Raw genomic sequence first — 16,832 nt, 5'->3', positions numbered from 1 at the left:
TATATATATATATATATATATATATATATATATATATACATACATGTGTGGGTGTATATCTGTATCTTGTTACATTTACATTGATATAAGCACCTGTGTTGTGTCAGTATGTCCCCTAACTTAGTGGTTTAACAAACAGGGCTTAATAAAACCTTTTTGGGATTTGGTATTCCCAACATGGCCTACAGTCCAGTAAGAGTAGATCTTGTAGCAGTTATTATACATGGTCTTTCTTTGTAATGTTTATTCTGTTGACTGTTATTTTTGCTGGAAGATATTAAAACAATCTTCTTTTTGTTCTGTTGATATTGTAAATCTTTCGTACCATTATTATTATTTCTTGCCTTTTCTTCTATATTCAATAGAACCAGCAGTCTCATCTAATTTTAAGCTGCATAACTTTTTTTCAACTCAGTGTAAACACTTTCATATAATACTATTCAATGCCGTAAATCTCTTTGACATTTCAAACTGTGTTCCATAGTTGGATCATTCTTAAAGAAATGGGTTTTAGATTATTTTGCCATATGTAGGCTAATTTTTACAGTTGATGTAGTAGTTTTGTGTCTGGTTGGTCGACATCAGACTTGCATTTGGAATTATTAATGCTCATGCCAACTAAATATTTTCTTTCATTCAACTCCTGTTCTACAAACAATTCTTCAGTTTTTTATTATTATTATTTTTTTTTTTACACAACTAGATCATCTAAGCTGTCACCTCCTGTTGAACAGGTGATAATATTTGTGTTTAAGATTTTTTTTCCCTCTTGTTTTAGCATTACTACCATTCACAACTAATAGACACACAAAACATGTACTTAAAGCAGTTTTCTTAATTTCACTAATTACCATTGCTTTTCTCTTCACACAGTGAAGAATATTAAATATTGTTCTATATCTTTGAAAACATAATCTGGTTTTCTTCCATATCATCTAGTATGTTTTTTTTTCTTACACCATTGTTTATCATTTTGTGTTAAAATTACAAATTATTCCCTGATCTAATCATTGGGATACATAGTAAGATCATAACTTCAAAATTGGGTTGTTCCAGACCACAGCAGTGTCACTTATTTCCTTTCGTATAGATTTCAGCCTCAGGAACAATGTTTCAATGAAAGCAGATTTTGAATATTGTGGCAACTCGTCTGTGAACTTGTCTTTTCTGTTTTGTTGTTGTTTTTTTTTCTTGCATGCCACTGAACTGGGAGTCTTTTTATTGACTCCCCCCATTGCAATAAAGCTTTATTAAGGTCTTCATGTAAAAGTGAAAGGGAGTGAGATGAATGCAGAATGTAGAGTTTGAAAGGTGTGTGTGGATGTGTACCTCTGATGGAGTACTAAAAACTTGTGATTTCATTCCATCCCTTGCACTCCTTGTTATCTTTCATGCTTTAAAATATTATGGCAGCTTTTATTTATTGCCTTGTAGGATTTTGTTATGGTACTTTATGTTCTGGGTCCAAATCTTTTGTTCATTTATGCCTTTTATCTTTCTGGGATTGATAAAGTTCCAATCAAGAAGTTGGGAAGGGGTGGAGAAGAGAAGTTTTAATTGGTTGTTTTCACCTCAAATTGTATGACCTTGTGCTAATATTTGAAATCAATATTACTAAGTATCAAAGTCTATTGTTCTACTTAATCAACTTGTGATTTTATTTTACAGTATGTTAGACATCCATTGTAGGTCAGTTCTTAACGGTAACCAAGTTCCTACATATGCAGCCTTTTTGATCACTGCCACTCCAAATCACAGATAGCTGTTAGGAGTTTGTTGTGGGTCAGTTCTTAATGTTCAAGGACTCTCCCTCCCCACCTCTCTAATTTATAAGTTTGTCTGTTTTACAAAATAGGACATCATCAGCATCTTTGTCATTTAATGTCTGTTTTTTGGGGGATTTTTTTTTTCATGTGTCATAAGTATGATATAGGGACAAGCAAAGGTGTCTTGCTACGACAATACATGGCTACCTCACACTACTTCGGGGTGAGTAGTAGTAGCTGGGGAGAAGACAAAGATGTAGTGACAGGGTGCCAGGGCAAACTCTCAGGGTACAAGTAATTTAACAGGAAAGGAAAATCGTGGAATATCTCATCAGGCATGGAGATCAGATTTAACCTAATTTCAGTACAAAGTCTCAAAACTTCAAATTTCATGGTACTGCACTTCTGGATAGTTAATATTACTGAGGTGATGGATGCTACAAAGGAAAGTACTTAGAATGCAGAAGACAATAGCATACAAATGAGACAGAAAACCATGAACAGATAGTGCATGGGTGTGTATGCGTGTGTGTGTGTGTGCAATGGTAGTTTGTCAGTGTAGATGCCTCAGAAATAAAGCAAGCAGCAGTTAGCTGTGCAAAGGCTTAGTAGAATATAATTTAATTGAAAAGCAAGGTTTGGTGTTGGGAAAGGCATCCAGTTGTGGATTTCTGCCTCACATAGCCATTACTGACCCATTCCAACTTAGAACAAGCCTATATGAAAATGCTAATGTGTGCGCATACTTGTATGTATATCTTTATGCATGTGCACACCAAGTGGAGAGAAAAGGTAAAGGCAGTGAATCCTTCAGAAGTATTCTCAAATGAGAGGACTTTTCTTTTTTCTTTTTTGTGTTTGTGTTGAGCTTCAGATCTTCCACCAGTTTCATTTTTACAGCGAATCGTGCTGCATGCTGTCGTCATCATCATCATCATAATCAATAGCATACACCTTTCTTATTGAGATTTCCATTTCCAGAAAAGATTGTAACTGAGATCGGCTTCTGTGCAGCAATGTCAATGTTGCCAGTTGCTGGGTGATGAGCACAGTTTCATGTTTCCTTTTTGTCTTGTAGAGGTTAAATATTCCTTATTCTAGCAATGCAAAGAGCATCTGACTTATCTTTTTAATCCATTGTTACGATGAGACCAGTTATTCTACTGAATATGGTTGTCAGCCAGAGAAAGTGGAGACGAGTAGTTTCTGGACACTTCCTGGCAAGCAGTGGTGTTTAAATAGAGCTGCTGCAAGACCGGTTTGGCCATCAGTTCCAACTGGATACATTGGTGTAGAAAGTGTGAAGAAAGTCAGCGTTACATTACCTAAATTTGGCACTTGGCTTTGATGGTTTGTGATGGCTAGTTATTTAAACAAATGGTTCAATGTTGGACTGTTAGAAAACAGGCTTTCATATTGTTTGCATGGAAGACTGCTGCTCACTCTGTCATCTATGCTAAATAATATTTTTAACCACCACAATTTGTTAAAATATAATTATAATAATAATGTCTGAGTAAAGATAAAAATTCAGGTTCATTCAATCAATTTCAAACTCTGCATGGTATTTTGCTTTTCCCTAATTTTTATTTAATATTTTTTTCAAATATAACTTATTTATGGAATTACATTTTTCTGCTCTTTTTACTTTCTATATTTTAATTACCAATTCCATTAACTGCAGTCTATTATTTGATAAGATCAACTGCCAACATATTTGAAAATAACTTGAGCTGCCTGGTGAATAACCTGATGTAGTTTGAAATTGTTTTAGAATTCAGTGCTGCTTTGATTTTTTCCCCCCATTATTTCTCAATCATTCTTTATAGAATTTTGCAAATAGCTTTACAGTATAAAATATTATTTGGGAGACATTTACATACAACCTATTCTCTAATATTTCTTGCGATGTCTATTCTAGAATTGTCTATCTTATTTTAGAAATGAAATCTTTGGTTTTAGTTTCATAGATCAACATGTTGAATATTTTTATAAAATCCTGATTAAAACATAGCTGTTTTCCTTGGTATGATAATTTTTTGTGCATGGCATGAGTGTCCTTTGGCAGATGTCATGTGAAATCTGTTTCATCTTTCAGAACTTTTTGCAGGCTTAATTTCAAAAGACTCATATCACTGCTGAAAGTCTACCCCTACCCCCTATTTTTCGTAACCATTTTAATCTTATTCATAACACTAAACACTTCATTTGACATTTTCTCTCTTCCATTGAATGCATTCTTTTTGTTCTTTAATAGTTTGAGTTAATAATCATACTGGTACTTGATGGAAAGATTTAACCTATCTGCAACAACTAAAAAGATATTAGGGTTGTGAAGTTGGTATGTAAAACCTTTGACTTGGACTCTTCAGTTTTATGGTACCACTGGCACTTGTTTGTAATTAGATTAATCAGTTATAAGCCAAATGGATTGAGAGCATACACTGCAGGTGGCCAGTATCAGGTTACTTACAAGTTTGGATTTAAAGGTTACAGATATGCTATAAGAAATCCTTTAGATACATAACCCTTCGTTTTATGTTGGATTATAAAATGAAATGTAACATGAAAAATTACATTAAATTAAAATGCTGGAAAGTTAAGTCCTGGAACCTGAATTATTTTCTTTGTAGTAAAGAGTCCAATTAATCTCTGTGAAATTGAAAATTTTGATTCAATGTATTTGGAGGGGTTTTTTTTTTTTTTTTCCCCCTTTCTAGCAGCAAACCAATAATTGCTTCCAACTCTGACTTCACAGCCTTGTATTTTATTCTGCTACATCATAATTACATCCTCTTAAGGTCAAGAATATTGATTTTCGCTCTTAATTTTCTTTAAAAGAGTTTGTTAAAGGTCTTTGTGAAAATGTTATTTAAATCATTTTATTGGATTGGCTAGATGATGGCATAATTTGTAGCTAAATCGAAATTGTGTGTCTCGTAGTGATGGCAGGGCATCTGATTTCAGTTCTTAGCTTCATTCAGCTGCATATTACTGATTATCTTTCTCCCTGATGATACTAATTTTGTATAGTCACAATGGTACCTCGCTCATTTAGTAAAAAATATCATCTGACTACATCAACAGGTTCATACTTAGGCAAATTATCTAAATTTGATGTCCTTGCTTAATCATGAACCAATTTTATGGTTGCGGAGGGCTTAATGTGTTTCCTTGTCCAGGAGTGAAGGACTATATTTCCTTTGTGCAGTGGTTGCTTTATATCTACTGGAAAAGACCTGATTTCCATCTCTTTAAAAGCTTTCTCCAACTTCTGTTCATGGTGACCAGAGATTGTGACAGAGGCTTTGATATGACAATAATATTGCTTTAGCTTAAAGTTCACACAGTAAGCGGTCCCTAGTATGGTGTAGGAAAGCAGATCTCTTGTAGATTCTATTTTTATAGAAATCCTAGCAGTGGTTATTGATTTGACAGGTTCAAAATGGGAAAGACTGATCTTACTGTTTCCATCACCACAGATGGTGATGATGATGATGATGACTTGTTAATTTGGCATGAGAAATAGTTTGATTGCTCCATTTACGAAACTGTAGCACAGTTATTTTTTGTAGATGTTCATAAAGGGAAAATTGTCAAAAGGTTTGCCAAGGGTTGGAGTTTGCTGGAGAATAGGCTAAAAACAAGAGTAACACCAAAATCCAAAATAAGTAAATTTCTTGCTACTACTCACTCTAGCCTGATAGACTGTTTCTTATAAAGGACTTGACCTAGGTGTATGTGATGGTGCTATTGGAAGACAGTAATGTTAGAGATCTTAAAAGGACTGGTTAAACTTGATGAGTTAAAATTCATCTCTGAAGTACAGTTGCTTGTTTGAGTTTTAAATGAGAAGCCTCATAAGATGGCAGCGATTCAGTTGTCAGCATGGTTTAAACATGTGTCCATTAGAATTATTATACAAGTGGAACAACAATTTCTTTCATATATTTTTTTTTAATAATTTATAAATTATGGAAAAATTAACTTTTTCTTTATCTTTTACAATATATTATATATGTCATTCTGTTTTACTTGTATTAAAACACTGCAGATTTTAAGATTGAAATAATTATTTAATCATTTGGTGTAATTTTAAATATTTTGATTTATTTATCTCTGTATATTTTAGTTCGAGGATCAAGACCTGGGAAAAATGTTAATTTGACAGAAACTGAAATAAGAGGACTATGTTTAAAGTCTCGGGAAATTTTTCTCAGTCAGCCAATCTTATTAGAACTCGAGGCACCATTGAAGATCTGTGGTAAGTGAAATCATTACAATACAGAAAAAAAAAAAATTAGTCAGTTGTCTTGGGTTTTCTGTTATTTCATTATCAAACAGTTTCTTTGGAAATGTAAAAATTAAATAAAATTAAATATAAAAAGAAACATATAAAATTAAATATAAAAAGAAACATGGCTATGTGCTTAAGAAATTTGCTTTACAACCTTGCAGTTCTGGGTTTGATGCTACTGGCATCCATTAGACAGGTGGGGGGTTTTTTAACTATAGTGTTGGGTTATGAATTGTGAGTGGAATTTGGAAGAGGGAAAGTGTGTAGAAGCCTGTTGTGTCTGTGTCTGTGTTTACTCCTGTCTAAAAACTGTTCTGATAAGGATTGAAGTACTTGGGTTAATATGATCAATTAACCCTTGAGGGCACTGACTAAAACTAAAGTGTACAATTAACTCTGCTGAAAGACATTTTTTTTGGTTTCAGTTAATTTTGAAAATAATGAAATAAAATAACTTTGTCATTATTGAGCTGGTGTTTGCAATATAAATTAACATAAAATTTTGTTGAAAGGGTTTAATTTAAATCACCCAAGACTATGGGTAGTCTTTGGTTGGTATTGAAAGGGTTAAAGGATTATATATAGACCAGGCAAGAGAATTTAGTTATAAAACTGTTTGATGTAATTTCCTTACATAAAGGCATATGAATTCAATGCCAGATTTAATTAAAATGGCATGTTAATTAATATTGATTTGTAATATCAGAAATAGCTGCTTTACTCATTGTAACTACTTCTTCACAATTTGTATGTGTCTCAGTGTTAGCATTGAGAAAGATACCAGTTGTTACTTGTGGATATCTCACCTCTTCTGAGACTAAGATATGCCTAATGGCAACATGGATTTTTTTCCCCCATCTCCATGATAACTATAATCTGGCAAATAAGAATTGAATGACCTTACATATGTAAGGCTCTTGTGGTATATGACAATCAACAAATACCATTGGTACGCATCAGTATTTGATTAGCTAACAAATACTAGCTGGTGAGTTGTCCTCCTCTCATATATTTTTGCATTTGTTCACCTGTCAACTGACACCTGGTATCTCTATTTTACGTGGGCTGCAAAATTGTTTCTTGTAACCATAAACTATACAGGTTCAGTGACTATAGTCTCCAAAGTTCAGTTTTTCAAATACTTGGGTGTTTGATTTAACAAAGGTGTCTTCCCTCTGTTACTGAACCTGCTAGAAATAGTAACTAGTTTTTCTTCAAATCACACCCAGCAGTTTTAAAGAAAGAATATATTGGATATTGCAGCCCTAGATATACTATTTCTTTAAAAAAATGAGATAATCACAGCTGGGATCTCATTCTTTGATTTGACTTGGATTTAAAGAACAATTCCCGGTGCTTAGATGGTATTTTGATTGCTTTCAGTAAAATGAATTTGCTTCATTTTTGAATAGAATTAATTGAGGTTATGCTTTAAAAAAAAAAAAATTAATTCATTGTTAACATAGAATGTCTTGTGCAAATAAGAATCCATATCTTTAACTTTTGTTCTTCATTCCACAGATCAATTGACATCAAGCAAATTGGGTTAGATAAGATTTTAAAATTGATAAATGCAGAAGCTGCTTGTTTTACTCGAGGCTTTAGATTATTTAGATTATTCCTAAGAAATCAATTCAGAGTTGAGGTACACTGTCGTCAACCTTTTAGTTTTACTTCAGCTTCTGTTGTCAGTAGTGTTCCTATTGATATTTATTTTAAATCTCATCTTTTGAAGGTTATCTAGGGGAAAAAAAAATAATCTTTTTTCTTGTTTCATTTTTGTAGCATATTTTAAATTGATTGTTCTCAAGTAATATTTTCCTTCAATTTTCTGTAAGCTCATGCATGCAGACATTTTTTGGTGCTAACTAAAGACCTTATTGATTTTTATTAATTTCTTGCTATGAGGTTAAATTTGACTGCTGTTTGACTGAATATCCAATATTTGTTAGAAGCTGAGGTGTTTTGTTTTTATAGATCGGAACAATTTCATTATGTTACTGGTTTACTTGTAAAAAGAAGAAAAAAAATCAAAGTATTTATAACTCTAAGCATTGTGGTAGTGGATGTTTAAAACAGTGTGTAATGTTGCCTGTGACTTATTTAGAATTTTTATTTCATAAACCTGTTCCTTGTTTCATTTTGTGTACATAATTTATTTTTTGGCTGAAAATAAATTTCCAAGTAATTATATTGATTCCTGAAAGAATCTACCAAGAATGCACTGTGACTTATTTATAGATTAGTGACTGGCTGCTGTTATTTTGTTTCTCTTGAAAATCTGTTTTAGCCTTTCATTTAAAATTTCAACACTTTATCATTGAAGTTATTCTATGTTGGCTTTTCTTTCCATTTGGTGTCAGACGAACCACTCTAATTTAAATTAGCAACTTCTCCTGTTACGAGGAGGTCGTCGGGTGTGGGGTCATGTGCCATTGCAGCACGTTGCTGCTTTTGTCATTTGTCGGTATATTTCCCAAGTCCTCCCGAGCAACTTGTTGAGCGGATTCCCCGTCAATCTCCATCTCTACAAAATAGCTCCTCCTCTGCCATGATCATGTGGTTCACCAACATGAGCTGTCACCCCAGCCGGATCCTCAGTGAAGAGAACACAAATTGAGCAACATGGCCATGCAGTCGGATGTGTAACGAAGAGGACAAAATAAAAGTTAACTTTTTGGTTATTGTTTTATAGGTCGTCCAGCAATGATTAAAAAGTGATTAAGATAATGTTGATGATCTTCTACAGCTCAGTGCTGTATACGCATGGAGCTCTAAAATTCATTAATCTACAATGCTGAGTTCAATCACTGCTATGGCTATAGTCCTTATTGGTGCCCCAATTGCCAACTGGTGATGGGAGTTGTGACTATTATTTGTAAAGTTATTCTGGCAGAATTATTAAGTTGCATAAAAATCCAGAGATGACAGTTTTAAAGCCTAACCGTGTATTGTAACAGGTAGGCTTACAACCTGAGTGAGCTTAGGTAAAAATATGTTTTCTCCTCACTCCCCAGCAATTTATGCTTTGAAGCATATCTAACTAAAATCCTCGCTGCAATTATTTTCTAAAACTATCCATTGCATAAAATAATGGTAACAGGGGCATTCAATTAAGTGTTGATCCCCGCCCCACTTCTTTTAATATATAAATTTATTTGAACTGAAAATTGGGTCATAACAATTTGTCAACTAATATTTTGGCTGTTGCTAACCTGCAAAAATGATAATCCCAGTAAACTTTTTCTGTATATGACAATGTCTGTAAAATGGAGAAATGAAAAATCTGGGAAGTTAAAATATGATATAAAAGAAGGGAATGGGTGGTGGCTACACGTTTTATACTCAGGAGATTGCAGCAGAAGTATAGTTGAAATAAAGGATGCCAGTGGTTAAAGAAGCTGTTTTTTTATTTGCAACAAGGAACCTCTTTGTGTAGTATGTTGGCTTTATAAAGTATGTGAGATATGGCTGGACAATGTGGAATATCTCTGGAATCTAAAGAAATAAGGTGAGCCCCATCAGATACATGAAATGGCACAAGTGCACTGATGAAGCAGTTGGTCATTAAAAACATGAGAGTTTGCTATGATGGTTTGTGGGTGACTGATTGTTGAAGATGACATGAGAAGTGTTGGAAGTTTACAGGATGTTGAACCAAATTCCATTCCCATGGTATTGTTTAACCTTAGGCTATGGTAGACTCTTTCCCAAAAGTTGCACAGCAAAATCGAAGACTCGAATCGCATGGCTGTTAAGTGAAGTTCTTAACCACAGCCATTCCTTACTTAAACGTTGTCAAAAGCAACTTCACTAACATCAATAATGTTTTTCAATGTCTTCGCTTGGTTTTGCGCTTATATCTAGAACCATTTGTTTAAATGATTTGTGATTAAATTGTTGATGCAACTTTATTGGTTCTTTCTGGCACCACATCGAGTTATTGAGTCAATTTAATATTTGTTGTTATAGAATCCACTTTCAAATGTTGATAGCTTCAAGTCTTTGATCAGTCTTTTATATTCTATGCTAAAGGAAAGTTGTCTTTGGCCATTCAAACTTAAAAATATTAAATCCAGTATTTGAAATGAACATGCTTTACTTGAGCCTGATAAAATATTGCCAAACTTTGATGATTAAATAAGCATTCATAGTGTCATTAATGGCTGAAGTATAATTCCGTGTCCTGTTCTGCTAAATCCTCTTATGTGTTACAGTAATGGCTGTGCCATTTTAAACACAAATACAGATTCCATTTCGACAGTTTTGTTATTGGGAATGACGGGGTCATTCTCTAATTGATGAATGAGCTTGAGACAAAAACCCCTGAATCCTGTTAAGACGTTTAGAGAAATTGGTAGTTAAGAGGGATCATTAGTAGAAATGGGAATAGTGGATGTAATGGTGATTGGAAAGGAAGAGGAGACTGGAGGGAGATGAGATTGTAGTGAATGAGTAATCCAGGGAGTGGGGTACGGAGGCAATAAGTGTGAAAAGAACACGGGTTTAGCAGTGTGTGTGTGTGTGTGTGCAGACTCTCACTCATACCGAACTATTTTCACAAGAATTCTGGGTTCTGGTTTTTGCATCTGGAGGGTCAGTGGATCGGCACCTCCTGAGTCAATCTGGATTGCTGTTGTGTGTAGTTAGAAGACCTCGTAGTTATTAGGACAAATGATTAACTTAAATATATTTAACAATAATTGATGTATTTATTTCACAGACTTGTAAAAAGCCTCTTCATCTGCCTCTAAAAATATTCTACACTCAGATGCTTTGATAACTTTTACTTAAGGGTTTCTGTATCATTGCTAATAAAGACTCCTAGATTTTATCAAATAAGATTTTGTATTAAGACAAAAAAGTTACATGACATTTTATTCACTCTGTTTGAGTTTCATAATTAATTTTCTTTTGCTGTGCTTTTTTTTCTTCTTTTATTTTTTTGCAGGTGATATTCATGGCCAATACTATGATTTATTGCGGCTTTTTGAATATGGTGGCTTCCCACCTGAAAGCAACTACTTGTTTCTTGGTGACTATGTTGACAGAGGAAAACAGTCATTAGAAACTATTTGTTTGCTGTTAGCCTATAAAATAAAATACCCTGAAAATTTCTTTCTTCTACGTGGAAACCATGAGTGTGCAAGCATCAATCGGATATACGGCTTCTATGATGAATGTAAATATACAGCTTGTCTAGTTTTTGCATTAAATTTGATAATTAAAAGGAAAAAAATCATACGTCTGCTCTCGGTTTATTATGAGAGGGTGTAAATAAATTTAACTCATTATTAACCTGCTCAATGTTGCCTGTAATTATGTCCCTCTCCAAATAGAATTACTAGAGAAACTAATGTTTAAATGACATAAAGAATGGGGGAAGAGGTGACCCATGCATAACAGGGAAGTGAACAAGCCCCAACAGAAAGCATGGTTTTTATAAGTCTTCATTCAACAACTTATTAATTCCTACAGTATTTGTGCCAGCAATGCTACACTGGTAGAAATAATCATCTCCTGGGGAGGGGCAAAGAAAATGAAAGTAAGCTTTTTTTTCTCAAGCAATTTTTCTTTCCTCGTGCGTCAACATTTTAGGAATGTGAAATGAAATTTCACTTCAACTAAACATGCTCTCTCTCTCGTTGAACAATTTCTGTTATGTTTGTATGCACAGATTATATTTCATGAATTTGATCGGTCAATGGCCCTTTTGTGACTAAACTACCTAAGGCTACCTATTCATATACTAATTCAAAATATTGTCATGAATCTCATTACTTCACCATTGATAACGTGATTTCATGCAATGAATGTTTACTATACTCTAGTTGACATTTTTATGATGTGAATTTTGTATTCTCGTGACCTTTGGGGCTATTTTTATCCAAAAGCTTTTAGTTAGAAATATGGGGAGAAAAGGTTTAAATATTGAGCAAGAATTAGTGCTCGGATGCCCTTTCCTTCAATGTGTTGGCTCCCATTGCACCCACTGACTGGGAGCTCTTAGTGTTGTCTCTGGCTATGACAGTTTCTCACTCAGCCTTGACAACCCTCGAAACGGTTTCTTAACAACAAATACATACCTGCATATTTTTATTCTGCTTATCAGTTAAAAGTAATAAAAAAAAACTTTTTAAATTAAAAAAAAAGAAGCTATTTTAATCCAATCAGTGTTCTGTAACAACTTCAAAGCTCCACAATGTGAAACCAAAACTTTAATCAATTATATTTTTTGTGCTAAATTAGACCAGGTGAGAGAAATGTTTGATGCCTGTTTTTATAATAACAGTCGTATACAAATACCAATTAACAATATGTAAATTAATTGAAAGTCATTTATGTTTTGGGGTATTCAAATTGCTCTTAAGTCAACTTTACCTTTCGTTCTTTCGAGGTACCTGAGCCAGTTTTTTCTTCCTTTTTCTCTCCTGTCTCTCTGGAAGAAATCAAGTGTTCAGAGATACAGAGGAAATTGAGCCTGCCAGGTTTAGAATGCCCAAGGAAGGGAATATATATGCAGGGGTTGGGATGGAATAGAAAAAAAGAAATTGGAACAAGTTTTTCAAATTCAAATGACGATAAGGGCTGTGTGTATATAATGTATGATTTTTTTCTTTCTTTCTTTTTAGGTAAGCGGCGGTACCATATAAAATTGTGGAAAACTTTCACAGATTGTTTTAACTGCTTGCCGATTGCTGCTATAATTGATGAAAAAATTTTCTGTTGTCATGGTGGTAAGATATTTGAAATTATTTTTCTTTCTTTTTCTCTTAAGCCATAAATTCCAAGGACATTTTATTACCTTGTTGCTTGTCTTTGATTTTTAATGATGTTCTATATTTTGTTGTAATCATCCATTAATCAGTTATGTAATCTATTAAATAGTAAGCTTATTAGAATGTGAGCATTTTTTTCTTGATACTAACATAATCACTTATTAAATAAGATCACTACCTACTTAAAAAAGTTGTATTTGCTATTTCAAATGTTTTATTTGTTAGTTTTTTTTTTCGTTAGAGCTTATACCAAGATGCAAGTCTTTCTGAAACGTAAACAACAGAGAGCTAAAATCTTTGAAGTTGCTGTAAATGTTTATAATTTGCAATGTTGAATTTCCAGGCAACCACAAACCATTCATCCAAATAATAACTTTTTATTGAGAGCAGTTGCTGACCCCTTTACAGAGATTCAACATGATCCCACACATTAGGCATTCTGTGCCTCTTGCTTTACACTTAGACAACTACCCTTAACAGCCCTCTGGTTGACTTACTTCTGAACCCCTTGATTATCAACCTGTGCACTACCTCTACCTAGATTCCCTCGGCTGTGCACTTCTTTATAGTTTATTTCGCTATCATATGCCAATATCTTCTAGATTTTTAATAAATCATAGACTCTCTATAGACTATTCTTTGTTGATAGCTTACTGAGGTCATGCACTTTAGTCATGTATTTGCCTAGATTCATAATTGCTTAAGATTTTCCTTTGTCTGTTTTTTGATATTTCCTCTTGTTCAGTCTTGCGGCACATAAACGCTTTTAACTGTTGGTATGTATGAATAAAGTAAGATAGAGGAGGAGGAGGAGGAGGGCATACTTTCACTGTGAACGTTTACGAATTTTGTTTTCAACTTCACTTTAAAAAATGTTCTAACAATGATAGCATTTTCATGCATCACCAGAAATCTCGGTTATACAAGAGCAGTTGGGGCAGTTGATCTCGGTGTGTGGCTTTTTAATGACAAGCGATTAAAAATAAAACATCAGCAACATTTGAAAACTTAGGAAAATGAAATAGCACAAAAACAATTTGCCAGCAGTTTTGGCGGGGAGGGGTTGATTACATTGACTTGAGTGCTCAACAGGTCCTTATTTTATCAACCCTGAAAGGATGAAGAGCAAAGTTGACCTTGATGGAATTTGAACTCACAACGTAAAGATAGACGAATCGCTGCTAAGCATTTTGCCTGGTGTGCTAATGATTCTGCCAGCCATGATGATGATGATGATAATTATTATTATTAAGGTGTCAAGCTGGCAGAATCGTTAACACACTGGGCAAAATGCTTAGTGGTATTTAGACTGTTTTTACGTTCTGAGTTCAAATTGCCCCAAGATCAACTTTGCCTTTCATCCTTTCGGGGTAGAAAGGGTTGTTGTTGTTGTTGTTGGTGGTGGTGGTGGTGGTGGTGAATGTGTTGGCTTCATTGTGTGATAGTTGAAAATTATATAATTTGGCAAAATGGTAATAACTTCACAATATCTGAATTTGGTGCCTGAGAATGATTTCGTGCAGATTGTGTTTGAATTGTTTTCTTTATTCCTTTCAACATTAAATACCAGTAAACTTAATGATGTACGACTCTAAATTAGGATGTTCAAATATTTTTAGCAGAATTGGTTTTACATTATAATCCTTTTTCTATTGTAAAGCATGACAGGTGGAGTCAAAATTAATTTGTTCACAAGACCTGTCAACAATGTCTGTATCAAAAGTTAAAACTGAAGAAGTTTTACTGGAATTAAGTCATGGTTTTTTTTTTCATTGCTGAGCAGTAAAAGTATCTTTTAGTTGATTGTGTTTGTACATTAGTGACTTGGTTGACTTGTATAAACTGACCATTGAAGTGATGGATATTTCAGTTTCCCTTAACAGTAATATATCCACAACATTGAGGTCTCTGATTTCTCTCTCTCTCTCTCCTGTTTCTAGGTTTGAGTCCTGATTTACAGTCTATGGAACAAATCAGAAGAATCATGCGCCCAACTGATGTTCCTGACCAAGGTTTGCTGTGTGATCTTCTCTGGTCAGACCCTGACAAGGAAACAATGGGCTGGGGTGAGAATGATCGGGGTGTATCGTTCACATTTGGTGCTGAGGTTGTAGCGAAATTCTTACACAAGCATGACTTAGATCTTATTTGTCGGGCTCACCAGGTAAGAAGAAACTGTCTCTGGACCATTGCATATACTCAGTATTTGTAACTCTTTATCCTCTCTCGAGCTGTGTGTGTGTGTGTTTTGAACTTGGAGCATATATATGGCATGCTTAGAACAATTTCCTATAAACAACGGTTAGCTTGGGTTACTATAAGTTACATAGGGGCCCATTTCAAACGATACTGATTTGCTTGTATAGTTACAGAATAGTGTATAAAAGTGTTCATGGTGGGCTCCCAGCATGAAACAAAATAAATTGTAAATTGTAAATTTGTAAAATTTATATACAAATTCATTTAGCATAAAATCGTTACTTAAAATAGCACTATTAATAATTTATCAACACTGCAGCCATTTAATAATTTATCATCATTCTTACAGCTGACCTTGGTTTTAACAGTGTCTGGATTGGACAACACTTTCAGTTACTTGATTGAAGAGTTCACCGTTATTTATTAATGATAAGTAGGCAAAGTATTGATATTCAATTGATGTTAAGTCTGTGGCTTATCTCTGGTGTTCTGCCGATGCACCATAGGTATGAGTTATGCAACAGCATGGCAGCACGTGCAATTACGTAATATGGCTTCTCTCAGATATTGAGCACACAAGTAGACAATTTCATTGTAGTATATAGAGTTTTAGTTTATTAATCCTGAATTATCTCTTAACTAATTTAGACATTTATCGTAGCTGCATAAACTACATTGAGACATACAATTATTGGATGAAACAAAGTTTTCAACATTTACATCTACATTTCACTTGATTTTTGTTTATCAGTTATTGAAATGCTTCTTGTAATTCACAAATTCAAAACTCTTGCCCTTTTGTCTTTTCTATTTTAGGTGGTAGAAGATGGATATGAATTTTTCGCTAAAAGACAACTTGTCACACTTTTCTCAGCTCCTAATTATTGTGGAGAATTTGACAATGCAGGAGCCATGATGAGTGTAGACGAGACTTTGATGTGCTCATTCCAGGTGAGATGATTGGTTCCAAATGCTGCTGTTACTTTTAAAAAAAAAAAAATTTTATTTTTGTCTTTTTAAAGGAAAATTAAATGAACAGTCTCTTTTGAGTTAAAATCATCATCTCCATCATTTAGCTTCCATCTTTCATCCTGGCATGGACTGGATGGTTCAACGGGATCTAAACAAGCCAGCAGCTGCATTGAGCTCTCATGTCTGCTTTGGCATGGTTTACACAGTGCACTGGGTCCATTTTTCATGTCACCAGCAGTAGTGGGGTCACCAAGTGACTTGCAAGAAAAGACCCCTCGACTTAGTGGGGCTGTGGTATTGAGCGAGTTGGCTTTATACCAGGTGTGAGGCTAAAGTTGGAAAGAAACCCATGTTACTTTTCATCTCTGTCAATCACAGTTCTGTCATTATTTCTATTTTTGGTGTGGATCAAGTTGAGAAGGTTAGAATCTCTTGGCTCTAATATTTTTCTAGCTTCATTTCTTGTACTCTGTCTGCAAACTGAATCAGGCTTTGGCACCAGATATTGAAGTTATTGTCAAAGTGCAGAGGTTGACAATGTTAAGCTAATAACTCATTTTCTAGCAACAAAAGCTAAGCTCGTTTTAATTAAAATCTAAACCATCAGACTTTGTTTTGTCAGTTTGTCAATTTGTAACTATTTATTTAGTTTTATGTTGTTTTTTTTCTTTGTTCCAGATATTAAAACCAGCTGATAAAAAGAAATTTTTATATGGAGGCTTGAATTCCGGTCGACCTGTCACTCCACCCCGAGGGACTGTGAAAGGCAAAGGGAAAATGTAAAGACTTGGATCTCCATTTTTTTTTTTTTTTTTTTTT

General features: G+C 34.1%; 1 protein-coding gene across 2 annotated transcripts in view; it reads left to right on the top strand.

Moving 5' to 3' along the window:
* The window catches only part of LOC106871374 (serine/threonine-protein phosphatase alpha-2 isoform), a 34,779-nt gene that overhangs the window by 16,372 nt on the left and 1,575 nt on the right, over window positions 1–16,832 (top strand). For both annotated transcript variants that reach the window (XM_014917791.2, XM_014917792.2), the window contains 6 exons: window positions 5,899–6,030; window positions 11,015–11,245; window positions 12,696–12,800; window positions 14,783–15,006; window positions 15,858–15,992; window positions 16,692–16,792. In XM_014917791.2, the coding sequence (XP_014773277.1) occupies window positions 5,899–6,030; window positions 11,015–11,245; window positions 12,696–12,800; window positions 14,783–15,006; window positions 15,858–15,992; window positions 16,692–16,792 (928 nt within the window). The remainder of the gene's footprint in view (window positions 1–5,898; window positions 6,031–11,014; window positions 11,246–12,695; window positions 12,801–14,782; window positions 15,007–15,857; window positions 15,993–16,691; window positions 16,793–16,832) is intronic.

Source organism: Octopus bimaculoides, chromosome 25, assembly GCF_001194135.2.
Source record: "Octopus bimaculoides isolate UCB-OBI-ISO-001 chromosome 25, ASM119413v2, whole genome shotgun sequence".
Lineage (NCBI taxonomy): Eukaryota > Metazoa > Mollusca > Cephalopoda > Octopoda > Octopodidae > Octopus > Octopus bimaculoides.
Note: the sequence above shows the minus strand (reverse complement) of the source record. Positions and strands in the feature narration are given on the sequence as shown.